The sequence below is a fragment of the Denticeps clupeoides genome, chromosome 13 (assembly GCF_900700375.1).
Source record: "Denticeps clupeoides chromosome 13, fDenClu1.1, whole genome shotgun sequence".
In the NCBI taxonomy this organism is placed as follows: Eukaryota; Metazoa; Chordata; class Actinopteri; order Clupeiformes; family Denticipitidae; genus Denticeps; species Denticeps clupeoides.
Window position 1 is genome coordinate 816,435 of NC_041719.1, and position 18,733 is coordinate 835,167.

Here is an 18,733-nt window from a genome sequence, read left to right on the forward strand (position 1 = left end):
CCCACGGAGTGACTTTTAATGATGAAACGAGGAAAAGCTGAGAGCAGAAAAGTCAAAATGATCCCAAATTTATTAAAGAAATAAACTCCAGACTCAACTTCAGTGTCGTTCTGTGATTAAACGGTAAGAAACGGATTCATTTCACGGCCAAGCGGCAGCGGTCAGCGCCGAGAGAAGCGATCTGCAGACGGCCGCCGACGGGGACCTCGAGGCCACCAGACGGACGTGGGACAGGAACAGCTCCGGCGTCTCGTCCGCTCCGCCCCACATTTCACGGACATACAGCGACAGCAGCAGCAGCCCGGACTCTGTCATGGTCAAAGGTCAAAGGTCAAATCAGCACTCGCAAAAGCGGCACGTCTGGGCATTTAGAACGGTGAACCGACCTCGCCTGGAACCGTCCTCCTCAGTCTCAGAGAGGCAGCTGCTCACCACGGCCCGGTGACGGTCCCCCAGGGGACGTCCTTGCGCCTCCACGAGTTGCAGCATGACCGGGGTGAAGACGGCGAGGGTTTCTGCTCGGTCGTCACCCTGGCAGGCCCGATGGTAAAGACCCAGAAGGGCGAGCCTGACGGATGTGTCCCTCAGCAGGACGTGGACGGTGGCTTCGTGTGGCAGGGCGACGCGCTGCAGCCACTTCAGGAAGCACAGCGTGACGCGGGGTTCATAAGACGAGGAGACCAACGTCCCGAGCGCCCATTTAATGAGGAGATGGCCGACGGCCTGGCGGAAGCGGCAGGGTTCGTCCCCTGGAGACACGCCCGTCTCAGGCTGCCAGTGGGAGATGACGCTCCTCAAGTCTGCTTTGCAATCGTCCAGTATGTCCTGCTCAGAACTCTCAGAATGTCCTTCTGTAGCGTCCATCGGGTCCTCCACATGAGCTTGACCCCGCCCTCTGACCCCGCCCTTCTGCCTCGCTGTGCCTGAAAGAAGCCGACCAACCATCAGCATTTATCTCACAGCTGGAAACAAACTGTATATATCAGCTCACCAAGCAACTCTTTCATCTGGAACGTTCTGGCCACGCCCTGCAGTGCCGACACCAGCGCGGCGTCGCGTGCGAGAAGCGCCCAGCTGTGCAGCAGCGCGAGGGCCTCGGCGCCGGAGACGTTCCGCGGTAGCAACGTGAACCACCCGGCCTGAGCGTGAACCTCCAGCGCCGTCCCACAATGCCGCAGGGCGGAGGACAGCGTCTTCAGGAAGAGCCTCAGGTGCGCCGCCCTCACCGCCACCCTGACAGAGGAAGAGCGAGGCGACGTTCCACAGACCGCTCGCCGCCATGGTCTCAAACCAGAACATCGGTCAGAAGAAAAAAGTCCTCACCTGAGGTGTGGGGTGGCGCTGTAGAGCACCAACAGGAAGTTGTTGATCAGGGCCAGCGGGAGACACTTCCTGTCTCCTGCCCGGGCGCCGTGGTCCCTCCCCCTCTCTTTCTGGCCCAAATTGGCGAACCAGAGCGCGTGCAGCAGGTCGATGGCGGCACACACCACGCGGTTCTCCACACGCCTGCAGGCAAGAGGAGCAAAAGGAACGGGTGAGGGCGCAAACCGAAGCCACGCCCATCATCTCAACGCCACCTGACCCGCAGCAGATCCTACTTCTTCTCCAGCAGCTGAAGGAGCCACGACAGGAGCCCGTGGGTCTTGATGAGGCCGTAAGCAGCTTTGGGGACGTCGGCGACTTGCTGCACCACCTTCAGAATGGAAATCTGTACACATGCAGACGTTCAGGACATTAGGCAAAAGTCACAATGTCCACCAAACGGGGACCAAAACAGACGCTTTTCTGCAGTTCTGTCGTCAAAATTATGTTAAATTGTAATGCTTATATGGCAACCGTGGTGAATAACATATGCAGATTAATACTTCATATTATAATGGATCTTCCTGAATCTGTTGTAAGGACTACTAGCGTGTTTACGTTGTGGATTCCGATCCGATTTAAGATCATGTGACGTCTGACTACATCTGCAGTGGATAATAAAGTGGGAGAAAAGACATGCATGTCCACGTCCGAGAGGAATGGAAATGAAGATAATCTGCATTTAGGAGGTGGACGTGGTCGTGGTTGTGAAAGGGAGGAGCTGGACGTGACGTATTGACAGGAGGGGATTTAAATCCCCCACAATGAGAGTAAGGGGGTTAAAGTGGTGACTTTAAATGACCACGTGGAATCCAGAGCTGCTAACCGATAATGTCACATGATGGTGGCATCACTCCGCCTGCGTACCTGCGTCGCCTCGTCACACAGCGGGCTGCTGCCGAACGCCAGGAGTGTCTGGAAGACGCCCTGCTGGGCACAGAGCTCGTAGCAGTACCGGTCCACCATCCCCTCACGCAGGACGCTCAGCATCCAATCACGCTCCAGTTTGTGCTGGTGGAGGGAAAGCAGAGACTATCAAGGACGCGTCCTTCAGCCACCGATAACCGCACAAGGCCAACACAACAGGAGGGTCCCACGCCTTGACCTCCATGACACAATCACATTTAAATCATTTACCAGAAGCCCTTATCCAGAGTGACAGGGACAGTCCCCCTGGAGACACTCAGGGTTAAGTGTCTTGCTCAGGGACACAACAGTAGTAAGTGGGGTTTGAACCCGGCTCTTATGGTTCATAAACCAGCCCATACCTCCATGTCTCCACTGTAGAAGAGCTTAAAGAACTCCGGAACGCGCCTGAAGTCCAGACTCTGATGTCCCAGGAGAAACCTGTTGACCACCACATACATGTGGTCCTCTGAGAAAAAAAAATACAGAGAAGGTCACTCAGTGTCCACCTCAAGTGGACCAAAAAAAGAAAAGAAATAAAACCCCACCAGGGTGGAGCATCTGCTGCACCACTCTGGCTACGTAGGCGCAGTGAATGAACGGAACCCTGAGGTTCAGCTGCCGGACGCCGTTTTTCACCATGTCCAGCAGGTACAGCAGCTGGGGGACGGAGGACACACACGTCATTCACCAAACTACTGGCCTGTCCATCTGGCGACCACACGGCCGACACCGAGCTGAGATCTGACTGGACACCTGTCTTTTCTCCTTGAAGCGAGCTCCTTCCAGGTGCTGGTAGAAAGAGCCCAGGACCTGGTAGGCCGCTGCAGTCATCTTGGGGTCGTAGCTGCTGAGAGCTGCAAAGGTGACCCCGAGGGCGTGGCTGGACACAAACTTCAGGCAGTTGACCACTGCTTCTGCAAAGCAGACGGACACAGCGGAACGATGGCAACGCAGAGCAGCTTCATAACATGAAACGTGTCACCACATCAGCCCCATTATACAGAAACGCTCGGGATGTGGGTACTGTACGCTCACCTGACGCCATCAACGGCAGAGAAACGTCCATGTGAACGAGGCCTTAACTCATAATGTGAAGTAACGTGGAAAAATTATGGGATGCATAGACTGATTAATATTCGTAATGCAATGGATTCCCGCTGGTTGGATTTCCATATGATGTGAGCTTCTGCGGTGATTTAATGTAACTGAGATGAAACAGAGGGACACATCGTCACCCACCTGGACGCACGATGGCACTAAAGAGCGGCAGCAGGAAGCAGGGATCATACAGCTGCCCCACGTCCTCCTGTCCCTCGTCCCCGTAGATCAGCATCTTCCCCTCCTGTACAGCAGTGATATGGTGACGCTCACACAGGACAGCGCTGTGTGTGTGTGTGTGTGTGTGTGTGTGTGTTTTACCTGCGGGATGAGCCGCCTCTGTCGGGGGAAACGCTCCACCGTCCTCAGCATCCTGTCTGGCTGCAGCAGAGCCAGCAGCTCCTCACAGTCCGGCTGTTGCCATAGTGACGGACCCAGGCTCTTCCTGGCCTTGTGATGGTCGACCGCCGCCGGACCCCACAGCAGAGACCTGCAACACGGAAAACCGAAACTCCCAGCATGAGCCAGGTTCAGCAGGGCTGGTAGTAGCCTAGCGGGTAACACACTCGCGTATGAACCAGAAGACCCCGGTTCAAATCCCACTTACTACCATCGTGTCCCTGAGCAGGACACTTAACCCTGACTGTCCCTGCAACTACTTTACATTTACAGCATTTACCAGACGCCCTTATCCAACTTAGAACCAGTAGTTACAGGGACAGTCCCCCCCTGGAGACACTCAGGATTAAGTGTCTTGTCCAGGACCATGATGGTAGTAAGTGGGGTTTGGACCTGGGCCTTCTGGTTCATAGGAGAGTGTGTTACTTACTTGGCTACTACCACCCCATTACAGTGAAGGTACAGTCCCCACACACTGCTCCCCGGGCGCCTGTCATGGCCGCCCACCAAGGGTGATGGAGTAAATGAATCACAATGTGCATTTACAAGGTCAATCACTTCACTTTTTTTTTTATATTTGATTTTAATTGGAACGGCATGAATCCATCTTACTGGAAGTCCACCAAACTGGCGCCGCTCCTCTCGTACTCCTGCAGCAGCAGCAGAAGCTTCTGATCTGGAATCAGATGACAGAGTGGAGGGTCAGACTAAGATCTGCCAAATGTCTGGTCCCAAAATGCAGATGAGAGAGGTAAGGACCTGTGGCAGCCAGCGTGGCTCCGTATGACCCTAACAGCACCACTAGGTGACCGCGGTCACAAACCGATGGACAAATCCGAACCAGAGTCAACAGGAGGGACACCAGCGCCTCTGAAATCAGAAATGTAGATACAGCACCAACTTGTCTCACCTGTCTGGATGCTAAAGAGGAGAATTCATCAGAGTTCGTTGGGTTTACCTACCTTTAGACTGAGGGTCGACACTCGAACCCTCGCCCGTGCCCAGCATGGAGGGCAGGTAGAGGGAATGGCTGCTGGTCATCATGTGCATAGCGGCTAAAGGCAGCAGGTCGCCGGGGGCATCGGGCCCTCCGTACAGCAGGTCCAGCAGGCTGCTGAGGTGGGTCAGGAAGGCCGGGTGTCTGTACCGGTACCTGAAAGTGAACGTGTCATTGTGACCTCTGCTTTTAACCATCACCCTTGATGAGCAGTGGGTGGTGGTAGCCTAGCGGGTAACAAACACGCCTATGAGACCCAGAAGACCCAGGTTCAAATCCCACTTACTACCATCGTGTCCCTGAGCAAGACACTTAACCCTGAGCTTAACCCCCTGAGGCTCGGGATTCGAACCGGCAACCTTCTTATTACGGGGCCGCTTCCTTTAACCGCTAGACCACCACTGCCCCACAGAGGTGGCGAGGAGTGGATCAGAACGCCATTATTGGGGATGCAGCAGGACACACACAGAAAGATGTTCACACCAAACGACGGTTCTCACTTCAGTCCTGCAGTCACAAAACTGTTCCAGTCTGATGCTGCTGCGTCTTCTGGTAAAATCTGCAAAAAGAACACACTGATAAAGCCATACCAATCTCCAGTAAAACACATCCTACACATTTCAATAGGTGCAACAATGCTGTTAAACTGTTGCCTAGCAACCACATTCACACACGATTGCAAGAATGTTGATTGTTGTTTCATATGGAGAGCATCAACAGAACAAAACGACTCGTAATGATGTGATAATTCGGGGTTCCGGGTTCTGCACCCGCTGACGGACCATCAGCCCTGGCAGCCTGCGTAGCACCGCCTCTTCTTGCTCCAGCGGCGCCTTGTCCAGCTCTCTGCTGCTTCTGTATGAGGCCACCAGGCAGCAGAGGGCAGCACTGAGCAGAGACGCCCTCCAGGACCGCAGCTCCTCCGGGTGCTGGTCCAATTTGGCGCTGAGGACGTCCACCAGAGCCCACCTGCCAAACAAGAACCGACGAAGAGTGAAGGATCTGTTCATAAAGGTCACATATTCCAGATGCACCTCCCACCTCTCAAAGCCACCCGGTTTCTGGAGGACGGGTGGGAGGTCACCGATGAGCTGCAGGACGCTGACGGCCGAGGACGACAGGGCGATGAGGCTGGACAAGACGTCCACCTGCTGAGCCAAGGCGTCGCCTGCCGCCCCGCCCAACACGGAGCGCCACAGCGGCGGCAGCAGGGCGTTCTCCAGCTCCTTCAAGACCGCGCCCCTCACTGCAGACACACACACACGACACGTGACTACAGTCCAGACGGCTGGAGGTGTAAAAGGACCCGCCCCCTGACAGACCTTCGGTGGGCGTGGCCACATCGTCCCTCCTGGCAGCGTGCAGGTAGGCGAGGAGAAGCGAGAGGAACGCAGGCCTCTGGGCCGCCGCGGACGCCAGGGCGTCGGTGTCCAAGCACCACAGTTCAAAGGTCAGCCTGTGGGCGACCGAGTTTTGCAGCAGAAGGGATGCCAGCGGCAGGGCGCGGTCCGTCCGGACGCAGTGCAGCAGCACGTCGGTGGGCAGCAGGTTGGCGCTGCCCGGCTCGGCGGTCAGCGCCCGCAGCAGGAAGTCCTGCAGCGCGGCGTCGCGGCAGGACATCAGCAGGGTGGACACGCCTCGCAGGTGCGCCTGTGACAGGTAGAAAGCCCCGCCCTCCGAGGCGTGCTCAGTCAGGACCTGCAGGGCGGCGCCGCCGTAGACGCTCAGCTTCGAGCGGCGCGCGTCTCCGTCGGCGACCGCCGTCACCAAACACTCCCGCGGCAGCAGGAGGAGGGCGGAGACGACTTCGTCCAGGGCGCAGTCCTCCATGTGCCCGTGAAGCGCCAGCAGCCCCTGCAGCGCCAACGAAGGCGTGGCCGGGCAGCCGCCCCCAGACGCCGCCTTCTCCAGCTCCGCCAGCAGCGCCCGCCGCACGGCCTGCAGGAACCCGCCCACCAGGTCCAGAGCGTCCAGGCTGCGGAGCGCGGCGGCGCAGGACCGCAGCAGGCCGAGGGTGGCCCCGCCCAGCTCGCCGCACAGGCGCTTCACCAGCACGGGGCTGAGCGAGTGCGGAGGCAGGACGCCCAGATCCAGCGCCAGGAACCATGGCAGCAGAGACGGGTGACGGAAGACCAAACGGAGAACCTCCCGGAGAACCTGGCCCACGGCAGAAAAACCCCACAGTTTAAATGATCTTTTAACAGGGCTGATGGACCCGTCAATGTCTGGTGTTTTGAAGACCTCCTACCTGCTCTTTGTTCACCTCAGGTGTGGGCATCACGTCCAGAAACAGCTCGTCTCCACCTGCCTCTGAAGTCTCTGTCGTCTCCTCCAGGTCCAGCAGCTTCAGCACCAGAGCCTGCAGGATGTCCATCAGACCGCTGACCGCATTGACCCCGGTGCCTTTGGGCAGCTGATCAGAGAGCAGAGCAGAAGTCAGAAGTTCACCACGTCCTTCAGCAGCATGTGGTCACGTGACGGAGGTGAAGAACAGCTTCCTGGAAGCTAGAACCTGCAGAACTTCACGAGGCAACTCCTGACCAAAGCGAGCATTTATGGCATTCAAAATGATCAAAAGTTCTCTGAGCCTCTATTCCTGGATTAAAGTGAAGTGATTGTCACATGTGATACACAGCAGCACAGCACACGGTGACACAGTGAAATTTGTCCTCTGCATTTATCCCATCACCCTTGGTGAGCAGTGGGCACCATGACAGGTTCCCGGGGAGCAGTGTGTAGGGACGGGACCTTCACGGGACCTCAGTGGCACCTTGGTGGATCGGGATTCTGGGGGCGCTTCCTTAACCACTAGGCCACCACCGCCCCGGAATTGAACCCGGGCCGCGGCAGTGAAAGCGCCGAATCCTAACCACTAGACCACCAGGGACGTTTGTAAGAACATTACGAGGTTCTGCGTACCGTGCTCAGGTTCTCCACTGTGGTTCTGATGTACAGCAGCACCTGGCTGACGGCCACCGGGAACTCGTCCAGCTCCAGGCGGGACAGCGACGCGTCCACGTCGCGCCGGACCGACTCCTGCAGCACCGAGTCGGGACCCTGGCCGTAGGCGTCCATCATGATGGCGGTGAACCGCGACGGCGGCGAGGACGGAGCGGGCGTGGCGGGGGACTGCACCTCTCCGCTCTGAGGCGGCAGCCAGGTGGAGTAGTAGCGGCGGAGACGCACGGCCGAGGGATGAGGAGCTCCGCCCTCTTTGTCGTAGTGCTGCAGGGCGAGGCAGAGGGGGAGTGGCTCCCGCTGGCAGTGCAGCACGTCACAGAGGACGGAGGACAGGTACTCGAACACCACACCTGGACACGGGACAGAGGACATCAGAGGATTCCACTCAGGGAGGACATGAGCAGGAATTAGCATCTGAGATGGAAACCTTGCTCCTCGCCAGCTTTGTGCTGAAGTTTGTTTCGGGCCTCGAGGGCAGCAGGCACCAGGGCGCTGAAGGGGAAGGTCTGCAGGACAAGCTCATCGTCCAGAGCTGGTCCCAGCTGATCCATGTCACCTTCACAGCCCTCCACGATGACGTCCACCATGTCCAGAACATCTACAAGACATTGTGGCATGATCAGATATCTCAAACAGCTTCAACCGTTGAAGTGAAACAAGTGTGTGTGTGTGTGTTCCTATGAAGTTCATGTGTTGCAATAATGTTTGAGGGGCGGAGCCCAACCATCAATATGTGAGATGGGGATGCTGACGGCGTCTCCCTCCTGACCAATCAGGTTGGCCTGCAGGTATGCTGCTTCCTGCACCAGACTGGCCGCTTTATCCATGTACGTGTGTGGGCTGCTCACCAGCTTCACCAAAACCTGAACGAGGAAAAACAAGAGAATGGACCCCGTCTTCGTGGTCTGACCAGTCCACCGTTTCCACAGAGCAAATGCACAGCAGCTGCTGCTGCTCACCTGATCCAGGAAGGAGATGACCGTTTCCTGCTGGGGGGACTGCAGACACACCAGGTGATGGAGCCAGTGGTCCAGCTCCTTCCAGGTGTGTTCAAACACCCCACTGTCCTTCAGGACCTAACACACACACACACACACACTCCTTAACAGTCAAATCTCAACCCTCCATGAGAAGCTGGAAGCCCTGCTCACCTTGAGGACCAGCATTCTGGTGGACGTCCGTAGGTGACCACTGCTGCTACTCACAAACATCTTCAGCAGCAGATAAAAGACAGACTTCTCTCCACCCACCAAATCAGAAACAGCAGCATCCTGCTCAGAGGCCACCTGCAGATCAGAACAGCAACATGATGCAAGCCGAAACCTTATCTTCAGTGGTGGGATGTTGGAATGGATGAGTGGCCCACCACCCAAACACATCCAGACAGCAGAAACCACCAACTGCATGGTAGGCGACAGGAGGTGGTGATCAAGCCTTCCTGTGGACCTTCTGAGTCTCACCTGGACCCGGAACCAGGAGAACTTGCTGGCGGGCAGCTCTAAAGCCAGCTGCAGTATCTGAGCCTGGAGAACTGGGGGAACCTCCTTCTTCATTCCCTTCTCAGACACAATTCCTGCCAAAAGGTGAGAAGAGAAATTCAGCAGAAGTTCTCACATTCATTTCTCCTGGTTTCAGGTATGTGGAAACCCCAAAGAAACTGTGGAAACGTCCCCCTTCGTACCTTTCAGTAATTTGCTAAAGTCAAAGTTGCTCTGACTGATGAGGTGGGGAACAGTTTTCTGGTACAGGCACATGACCTGCAGGATCAGGGCCTTCAGCAGGATGACCTCTGGCTCGTCTGGGACTGTTGAACAACCAACCGCTGTAAACTGAGACAATAAACCAACGTCATCGGAACAATTCGGAGCTCCTCCTCCTCCTCACCTCCCTCCTCGCTCTCGCCCAGCAGCCGCTCCGCCTCCTCGCCCTTCTCCCGCTTGGTCAGGGACTGCCACAGGGACACGACGATGGTCACGTCAGGCACGACCTGCAGCACCAAAACAGGACGGCGGCGCTGAAGGACGAAATCGGAGGAAGACTGAAGCTCGACTCCCACAAATGTCACACCTTGCTCAGCGCCTCCCGGTACAGCTGCACGAACTCGTCCATCAGCGCCGGCGTGTAGAGGTCCGAGCTGCTCCACGTGCTCTGCTCCAGGCAGTGCTCCATATTCCGGCACGCCCTCCGCAGGACGAACGACAGCATGGACAGGGTCTTGTGTTGCACGACCGTGTTTGCGAACTGGACGAAAAAAGGCAAGTTAGTACGGGTGCTGAAACGAATCTCACAATCGATGCATCGCGGTGCAGAACATAAACAATAATCAAAATTACAGTCCAGGCCAAGAGTTGACACCTTCTCATTCAACGGGTTTTCTTTCTTTTCATGACCATTTACGTTGGTAGATTCTCACTGAAGGCATCAAAACTATGAATGAACACATGTGGAGTTATGGACTTAACAAAAAGTGGAGACCTGACCTCCACAGTCACCGGACCTGAACCCAATCCAGATGGTTTGGGGTGAGCTGGACCAACAAGAGCTAAACACCTCTGGGAACTCCTTCAAGACTGTTGGATCAGAGCAAAGAAACTAGAATATAAAACATGTTTTCACTTATTTCACCTTTTTTTGTTAAGTACATAACTCCACATGTGTTCATTCATAGTTTTGATGCCTTCAGTGAGAATCTACCAACGTAAATGGTCATGAAGATAAAGAGAACGTGTTGAATGAGAAGGTGTCCAAACTTTTGACCTGTACTGTACGCTTCCTGGTGATTTTCTGGTTAAAAAGAAGTGACTGAAGTGAAAATAAGCCTGCGGCATCTCCTGCGCTGTAATAATTCTTCAGCTGTTAGATATCGACTCACGTTCAGGCCCTGGGTGAAGAAGGCCTTGTTGCAGGCAGGAGGAAGCGATGAGACCAGGACCATGCTGAGCAGACGGGGAAGTGGGATGAACTCTGGTGTCTGGAAAGCCCCTGAAACCTCCGGCTGCGCCTCGTAGATCTGCAGGCCATCAGAAGAAGTGTTTTTGACGAATGAGAGCAAGGACTGAACGAGTCACCAACGGGGGACAGAGCGTCCTCACCTTCCTCATGAGGCTGACGCTGTCCAGCCAGGTGCTCCTGAGGCGCGGGGTGAACGAGTACTGGCTCTCTTTGAAGTACCGGGGCAGCAGGTCGGGACAGCTCTTCAGGACACCGATCACCAGCTCGGCCACCAGCTCGTCCTCGGTGGCCTGCTTCAGCCCCACCAAGAACTGCAGCAGCACGATGTTCCCCGCCCTGGAACGAGATGAAATGAGCATCACTGTCCCCCCTGAACCGAGCCGGAGGTCCAGCGGGAAGCTCACCTTCCAGCCGTCCCCAGACTCGGGTCGTGGAAACTGATGCCGTGCTTGCGGGAGCAGCACAGAGCAGTCAGGAAGCCATGAGCCAGTTTCCGGACGATGACCTTCCCGGCTTCCTGAGCACTGGCCGCCTCCTGGAAACAGAAGGAGCTTTAGCAGGAGGACCGGGAGACACTGCCGAGCTCCACACGGGGAGAGACGGTCCCGCACCTTGCAGCTATCCGTGTTCACGTCCACCGTCCCGTTCCAGCGGTACAGGGACGCCAGGCTGGACAGGACGGATGCCGTGAAGAAACGCACCTTCTGAGTTTTACTGATGCCTTTGTTCTGTACGACCTGGAGCAGAATCAGACGGAATATTTATATGTACAGGGGGGGCCATTTATATGGATCCACCTTAATAAAATGGGAATGGTTGGTGACATTGAACACATTTTATAAGTGGTCAGAAACTTGTAAATAACTCATGAAAGAATAAAGTTACGTTAAAACCAAGCACACCATTGTTTTTCTTGTGAAATTACCAATAAATTTGATGTGTTACATGACCCTCTTCCTATTGAAAAAATAGGAATCCAATGGCGGACTTCAAAATGGCCACTATGGTCACCACCCATCTTGAAAAGTTTGGCCCCTCACGTATACTAATGTGCCACAAACAGGACGTTAATGTCACCAACCATTCCCATTTTATTAAGGTGGATCCATATAAATGGCCCACCCTGTATATGTGTGTGTGTGTGTGTGTGTGTAATATAAAATAAAACCGTACCTTCGACTGCAGGGTGACTAAAACCTGATTGATGACAGAAACTCTGTCTTCCTTCAGGCCGGAGCTCAGAATGTCTGTAAGAAAGTCTTCAGAGGGAACAGAGGCAGTCGGTTTAAACCGTCCCCGCGTGCGAAATAACGCTGTCCGTGTTTTTTTTTTCTTTCCGTCTCGTACCTTTCGTTTCCAGGATCTGCCCAATAGTGGTGTTGTCTCCTGACAGCAGGAAGGAAAGAGCGAACTGCACATACGCCAGGCGAACATCCGGCTTCCCCTGAGGGCAGAACCGTTCAGTAAGAATTAAAGGTCCCCTGACATGGAAACGTGACTCGGTCCCCGAGCCTGTCTGCGGTCCTGCAGGGGCTAGAAATGGTGATCGGTCATTCTGCTTCACCGCAACCAGGACGGTTGGATCTGGAATTTGTCCCCTTACGACGTCATAAGAGAATTTCCCGCCCCGCCCCTAAAACGTTACCTCCACCGACCGTCATGGCTTCCAAACGTGTGAAGCGTCGCAGCTGCTCTGTGATTGGATGTAAAAATGAGCACAAATGTATTTTTTTTGTTCCGTCATGCGAAACTCTGAAGAACCAGCAGGTTCATTTTAGATTTTTGGGAAAAAACGCCGGCACGACTTCCTGTCTACCAAACATAGTGGTTGGTGCAGACATAGGATGGCAGTGGCCTAGTGGGTAACACACACGCCTATGAACCAGAAGACCCACTTACTACCATCGTGTCCCTGAGCAAGACACTTAACCCTGAGTGTCTCCAGGGGGGGACTGTCCCTGTAACTACTGACTGTAAGTCACTCTGCTGTAAATGTAAATGGTGGATGGTGTTTTTGACGTCATTTCAACTTCTATTGGCTGCTCTCATCCTGGCCCCGCCTCTCTCCTCCTCATTAGCATTTAAAGCTTCAGACGTTGAAACGGCGCGTCCTGGGGAATCTCATTGTGGGACTGGATCAAAGTGGCTGTAATTCTGCACCAAGAGACTTCAGATACAGAATTAGGGGACCATCAAGACCAAAATAAAATAGAAAAATTATAATAGGGGATACGATTCATTTTAGAACGAGACTCACCATCTTGTCTCGTCTTCTCGCCAGTCCAGACAAACTCTTACTGAAATGCACCTGGCTGAAGACGTCTCTCGCAGACTCTGGACCCTGAGACACCATGGCGGTCAGCATGCTGAGACACCGGCGAACAAACCTGCGGTTGGGGGGGAGGGAGAAGATGAGGCGGGACGACTCTCCTGAAGCCACAACGAGCTGCCGCATGACGCACCGGTGGTCTTCAGAGTGGAGCCCCGTCTGCAGCATCTTCATGTGGCTGGACAGAACTTTTCTGACGATGGAGGTGCCCACCATGCTGAAGTGGGACAGGTCGCTGGCCGTGCGTAGCAGGATCATCTCCAGGCTCTGCAGCACCAGCATTGCCTACAGAATCAAGCAGGATGATGCATAATATATAAACCAGAAGACCACAGACTCCCAGGTTCAAACCCACTTACTACCACTGAGTCCCTGAGACACATAACCCCAGGGGGACTGTCCCTGTCACTACTCTGGATGGTAAATGCCGTAAATGTAAACGTAACTAGAACTGGGTTACCATGACGATGTAGCAAAGTTGCAGCATAAACTCACTTCGGTTTTAGATGGACTTTCTCCTTCCAGCAGTTTGAGGATTTCTGTGCACTCCAGGGAGATCTTGAGGTAGCCCTCCACCACGTCATACAGGCCATCACACGGCAACCTCTCAGCGATGGACACAAACATTTGCAGCCCTGTCGTTAAAAAGCGAAGTATGTTTAAGTGAAAGCACAGCACACTGTGCACACAGTGAATTTTTTCCTCTGCATTTAACCCATCACCCTGAGTGAGCAGTGGGAACCATGACAGGCGTCCGGGGAGCAGTGTGTGGGGACGGTGCTTCGCTCAGTGGCACCTCAATGGCACCTCAGTGATTCAGTGACCACGCTGCTGCTCTTCTGCGGGGCTACAGTGGATTCTGGTGCCGGGTTCTCACCCTTCACTGCGCTGATCGGCTCCCTCAGCATCGATTTGAGGAGCGTCCCGCTGAACTCCTCTTCTGTCCCACCGCCCTTCGGCTTCTTCCCGGCGGCGTCTCCCGGCGGCGTCTCACTCGGCCGCTTCTTCCCCATCTTCGCCCCTCGGCGCTCTGCGCTTATTTCTGTTCAAGCCGAAACCCGCACGGCACACCGACAACACACGTGTGTTCCCTAAACAGTCCGTCCCGCACTTCCGGGTAGAAACAAATCCCCGAACTTCAGTTCCGCGCGGATCATTGCTCTATTTTTAAAAAATATACTTCATTCTACTCTTATTACCGCCATGCGACTCCATTTCTTTCAGTCGGGTTTACGTTATCTCGTGGTCGCCATGTTACTGTCGAACAACAATGACTGAATAAGCGGTTTTCAATTCTACCCTGTACGGGGATAAAAACTGCACTGGTTTGAGTAAACAAATGCACTTACATTGTTTAAGTTAATTGAAAATGACCAACAATATGTACAAGTGTATACACACACACACACACACACACACACACACACACACACACACACACACACACACACACACACACACACACACACACACACACACACACATATATATATACACAACTGCAACTGTGGGGCAGCGGTGGCCTAGTGGTTAAGGAAGCGGCCCTGTAATCAGAAGGTTGCTGGTTCGAATCCCAATCCGCCAAGGTGCCACTGAGCAAAGCACCGTCCCCACACACTGCTCCCCGGGCGCCTGTCATGGCTGCCCACTGCTCACTCAGGGTGATGGTTAAATGCAGAGGACACATTTCACTGTGTGCACCGTGTGCTGTGCTGCTGTGTATCACGTGTGACAATCACTTCACTTTCACACAAACTCACCTCTGTCAGAGAACACTGGTAAATCAATCCACCAAAGAACCACGAACATGCAGAGTAAAATGTCTGAATGTAGTGAAGAGGTCGTTGAAGCATTTTATTTCAGACATTTTTCATCCTTTCATCAGTTAGATCTGGCAACACAACCCACTGCAGCAGAAATCAGGTGGAGGTGTGGATCTCCAGATCAGTTGGGATACTGGGAGACTGGGAATGCTCTCCCTGTGCAGCGTGATGGTTTGCTGCAAAGCCACATGTGCTGCCAAACTGCTGACTTCCAGCTTTTATTTTTAGTTTCTCAGTCATGTCTGAATAATGGACACCGTTATTGTTCAAAATATGCCAGAGGCTGAAAACACACACAGTAATCAAGATCAAGACAAGAATCCAGCATCCAGATCCGTCCGGGACCACAGACATGCCAAATCTGCAAAACCGCAGGTTTAGGAAGCAGTGGCGTCTGCCATGAGCCCCACATTTCTGTCCATTATCACATTTCTCTGGCAAAATGACGCCTCGCCACAAACCAGTGTCTATTTTGGGCCGTGGGGCGTCTTCACCCCACATTTTCTGGGATGGGACTTACACCCAACACAATATCCTGTCCATCGGTTTAAATATGGCAATTGCAGGACGGATTTGGCTGCCGGAAGAATGTTTGTGGTTTTAAACAGTACGGCTTTGCACAAAATACTTCGCTATCGTTCCAACTTTTCCTCCAAAGCTGGAAAACGAATAGTTTTGGAGTGGGACAAGAGAGCAGTTTCTAGATATTATTTTTCACGCACATCACATTTTAAGTTGCTCTGTCGTACGGATGCCTCAAAAACTTCTCTTACTGGTCCAGGCCAGCAGATGGTGTGTTCTGCTTGATGTGGACAATTTGAATTCTGGACCTGAATTCTGCTCATTTCACATTTTAATCATCTCACAGGCAGCACTTGAGACAAGGACATTATCATGCAACCCAAGCAGTCATAACAGGAGGTGGAGGACCCTTCACTGGGCTTCATTCAGACCTTCACCCCCATGTCTGTCTGCAGGGGAAAAGGGGGAAACCTGAGTCCTGTGTGTGTTTGGGGGGATTTTTTTATGTCGAGGAAGTGATATCTGATAGCCCCCTATCCTCTCAGCAGCTCTGACTCTGCTGCTGGCCACCAGTTATTTCAGGTTCTTCATCAGTTTCCCTCGCCGCTGCTCTGTAAATCCGCCGCGCCAAACAACAGATGAGCTCTTTCAATTCTAAACTATGCTGGTGATGGACGCTTCAGACAAATGAAGAGTGATTTCACCGAAGAATGCGTCTCCTGACCTGTTACGCTCTCTGTTTGTGCTAGAGGTCGTCCGTCAGTCCCCACTTCCCCTTCACTCCCGTCTCGCTCCCTGGCCGTGGAAATGGGCTTCCCAGGCGCGTGACCTCCTGAACCCGCCCCACCTGAGGCTTAGAGGTCACCCTGTGAGTGACCAGGCTGTAAATCTTCCGGCTCTCGCCCGCCTCCGTCCTTTCGTCTCTAATAAAGTCGGAAGGTGGGACGCGGGGAGCGTGGGACTGGACGTCCGTTTGGGTTTATCTTCCTCCTCTGCTGATGGCTGTGATGTGGTCATGTGGCTCCAGCTTTTAAAGACCTGCGGTCCTGATAAGGTCCGGGAATCACTGGAGGCAGCGGCACCTGGACTCGGTCCGTCCTGGTGGAGCACATGCTGAAGTCATTCTCGCGCCGTTCTGGTCGGAACTGTGTCCTCTGTTCAACCCCGGTTTGGACCCTGCCCCTCCCAACAATGGCCCTGTTCATGAACCAGCCGTGCCTCAGCCGGGGGGCCGTCATAATCCAAACACCTTTATTCCCTCCAAACGCTCCTGCTCCCAGGTGGAGGTCCATCCGTTGCACCGGCTCTGCAGCTGGGCGGGACCGCAGGGAGAAGATGCATGAAGGTCACACCGGTGTGGGTTTCCTGCCTCGGGGGGTTCAGTAAGGGCCACCTTCCAGCATCCTCATTTCTGCCGTACGTCTGTTATAACCATTCAGAGTGGACTGGACACTGACCAGAAGATGGCTGGTGGATCTCAAAAATCTAGAAAAACCCAAACAAGTATGAAATCTTTAATTTGTGTTATGGTCGATATGTTTTTTGGTCGATTGTAGGTATTATACAAATCATCTGAAATACAGGATTTCTAACGTCTCAGCCATGAACATAGAACAAAGCTCGAGGCAGAGATGGAGGCACCAACCGCTCAACATTTAAAGATGGGGATTTAATAAAGAATAAACAGGGTACAGGGATCCTCCCACAGACGCCAGACATTAAACAGCATGGATAACTTTATAGTAATGATAACAATCCAGACAATCAGGAAGCAAACACGAAATCCCGGTCCAGAGTGCCGCGAAATGTCCGGATCGGGACACTATTTATGGCCAAACACTGAAACCTGACAATAATAAAATACTGTTCTTCTTCAGGTACTCGAATACAATGGTTCTATTACAGGGAATTGTCCTGAAATATGAATTATCAGTAACAATCTCTTGATCATGTTACGGGATCGTGTCTCTCTCAGCGACTCCCTGCCCCAAGTTTGAATTAAATATTTGAATATTTTAAGATACACTAATATGTGATCAACTATTACAGGTCCTGAACAAAGTGTATTCTAAATTCTGGCATTTATTGTTCCTGCTACGCAGGCCATTGCACGATGCAGGAACCACCAGTACTACAATCCTGACCACGACCCAGTGATGTTCTCCTCTAATAAACATTTGATTGCCCTTTAGCCTTATTCCTCCTTTATTCTATTTTATTCATTCTTATAACTTCATATTTTTAAAACAGAGAGTTTCAGGCACATGACAATTCAAAATCTTGAATCTTGAAGTCCGAAGTCTTGTGGTGATGCGCTGGTGCCGGGTCCTGGGGTGTCCGTCTGGCCCCAAGGCTCACAGGAAGTCCTTCTCCAGCCCATAAACATCAGGTTTATTTTCGTAGTTCTGCCCCGGCGTGTTCCGTTTCCTAAAGCACCTCCTGGCCAACAGAAAGTGGCGTTTGTCTGGCTGGGTGGGGGTACGAGACGGAAGTCTGGTCGCCAGTCCAGAAACTGAGACTGTATTGATGATGCGGGTCCTACGTGGTGTCCTGATGGCGATGGCCGTAGACGACGTGCGGATTCTGGAGAAGGAATCGTGTCTTCTGGCACCATCAGGGAGGACGCCTGCGTCCCCGCGGTCTGTGTTACGGGCGATGCTCTCTGCGAAGTGTCCTGTGTGGCTGTCAGGTCCCTGCGTGGGGCCAGGTCCCTCGTCACGACGGCCTCTGCCATGGGGGATCAAAAGGAGATCCAGACCTCCAGACACATTGTCAATCACAAACATCTGTGAGCGGTTGGGCGCAGCTGTCGGCCCGTGCCCACACCCCCGTAACCATCAGGACGTGGCCCAGATGTGAGGTGGCCTCGTCTCACGTCATCTGCAGATGTGCCCGTGAGCCCAGATCACCACAGGGACGGCCGTACCCAATGCCAGCTTCCCGCCGCCGCTGTAAATAAAGTCTCATGGACATCGTCCCGGGTCGGTCACGTCCTCGGGAGGTGGCCGTCCGATGTGACCCACAGTCGTGCTTTTCACTGGAGGTCAGGGGTCAGGGATGAGAAATGCCATGAAAACGCTACGTTTGGAGGTGGAATTGGAGGCTCGGTTTCTCCCTTGGTTCCAGATTCCTGTAGTTGGTCCCTAATTTCTCACAGGCTGATTTTCGTCCTGCCCTTATGCTATAATTGCTTATGTCTGAGGTCTTGGTTCCCTCCAGAACGTCTTCTTCTCCAGCGAATGAAGAACCAAAAGCTCTGGTCTGCTCCCTCGGTCCCAAAGAGATCAGGTCGTGTTTAAATTGGATTACTATGAGGAGGAAGTCTCTCAGGCCCAGCGGGGATCTAATGAAGCTCAGGTGCAAGGAGACAAGGATCCCAAC

At 53.6% G+C, this 18,733-nt stretch overlaps 1 protein-coding gene across 1 annotated transcript; it reads right to left on the reverse strand.

Moving 5' to 3' along the window:
• Positions 1-48: 48 nt before the first annotated feature.
• On the reverse strand, positions 49-14,106 carry urb1 (URB1 ribosome biogenesis homolog). The gene is made up of 38 exons (XM_029001026.1): positions 13,885-14,106; positions 13,503-13,642; positions 13,141-13,292; positions 12,936-13,065; positions 12,026-12,122; positions 11,852-11,937; positions 11,290-11,415; positions 11,083-11,213; positions 10,819-11,014; positions 10,599-10,736; positions 9,794-9,967; positions 9,611-9,713; positions 9,408-9,530; positions 9,187-9,299; positions 8,878-9,012; positions 8,686-8,802; positions 8,451-8,589; positions 8,154-8,324; positions 7,685-8,076; positions 7,014-7,178; positions 6,088-6,922; positions 5,807-6,011; positions 5,548-5,734; positions 5,266-5,324; positions 4,731-4,921; positions 4,528-4,638; positions 4,381-4,444; positions 3,691-3,859; positions 3,511-3,613; positions 3,025-3,185; positions 2,817-2,928; positions 2,631-2,737; positions 2,230-2,373; positions 1,599-1,708; positions 1,324-1,506; positions 992-1,233; positions 387-923; positions 49-308 (listed from the first exon to the last, which is right to left on the reverse strand). Exons 1-38 carry the CDS (start codon positions 14,018-14,020, stop codon positions 142-144), a joined length of 6,651 nt encoding a protein of 2,216 aa, XP_028856859.1. The 5' UTR covers positions 14,021-14,106; the 3' UTR covers positions 49-141.
• Between the last annotated feature and the right edge of the window lie 4,627 nt (positions 14,107-18,733).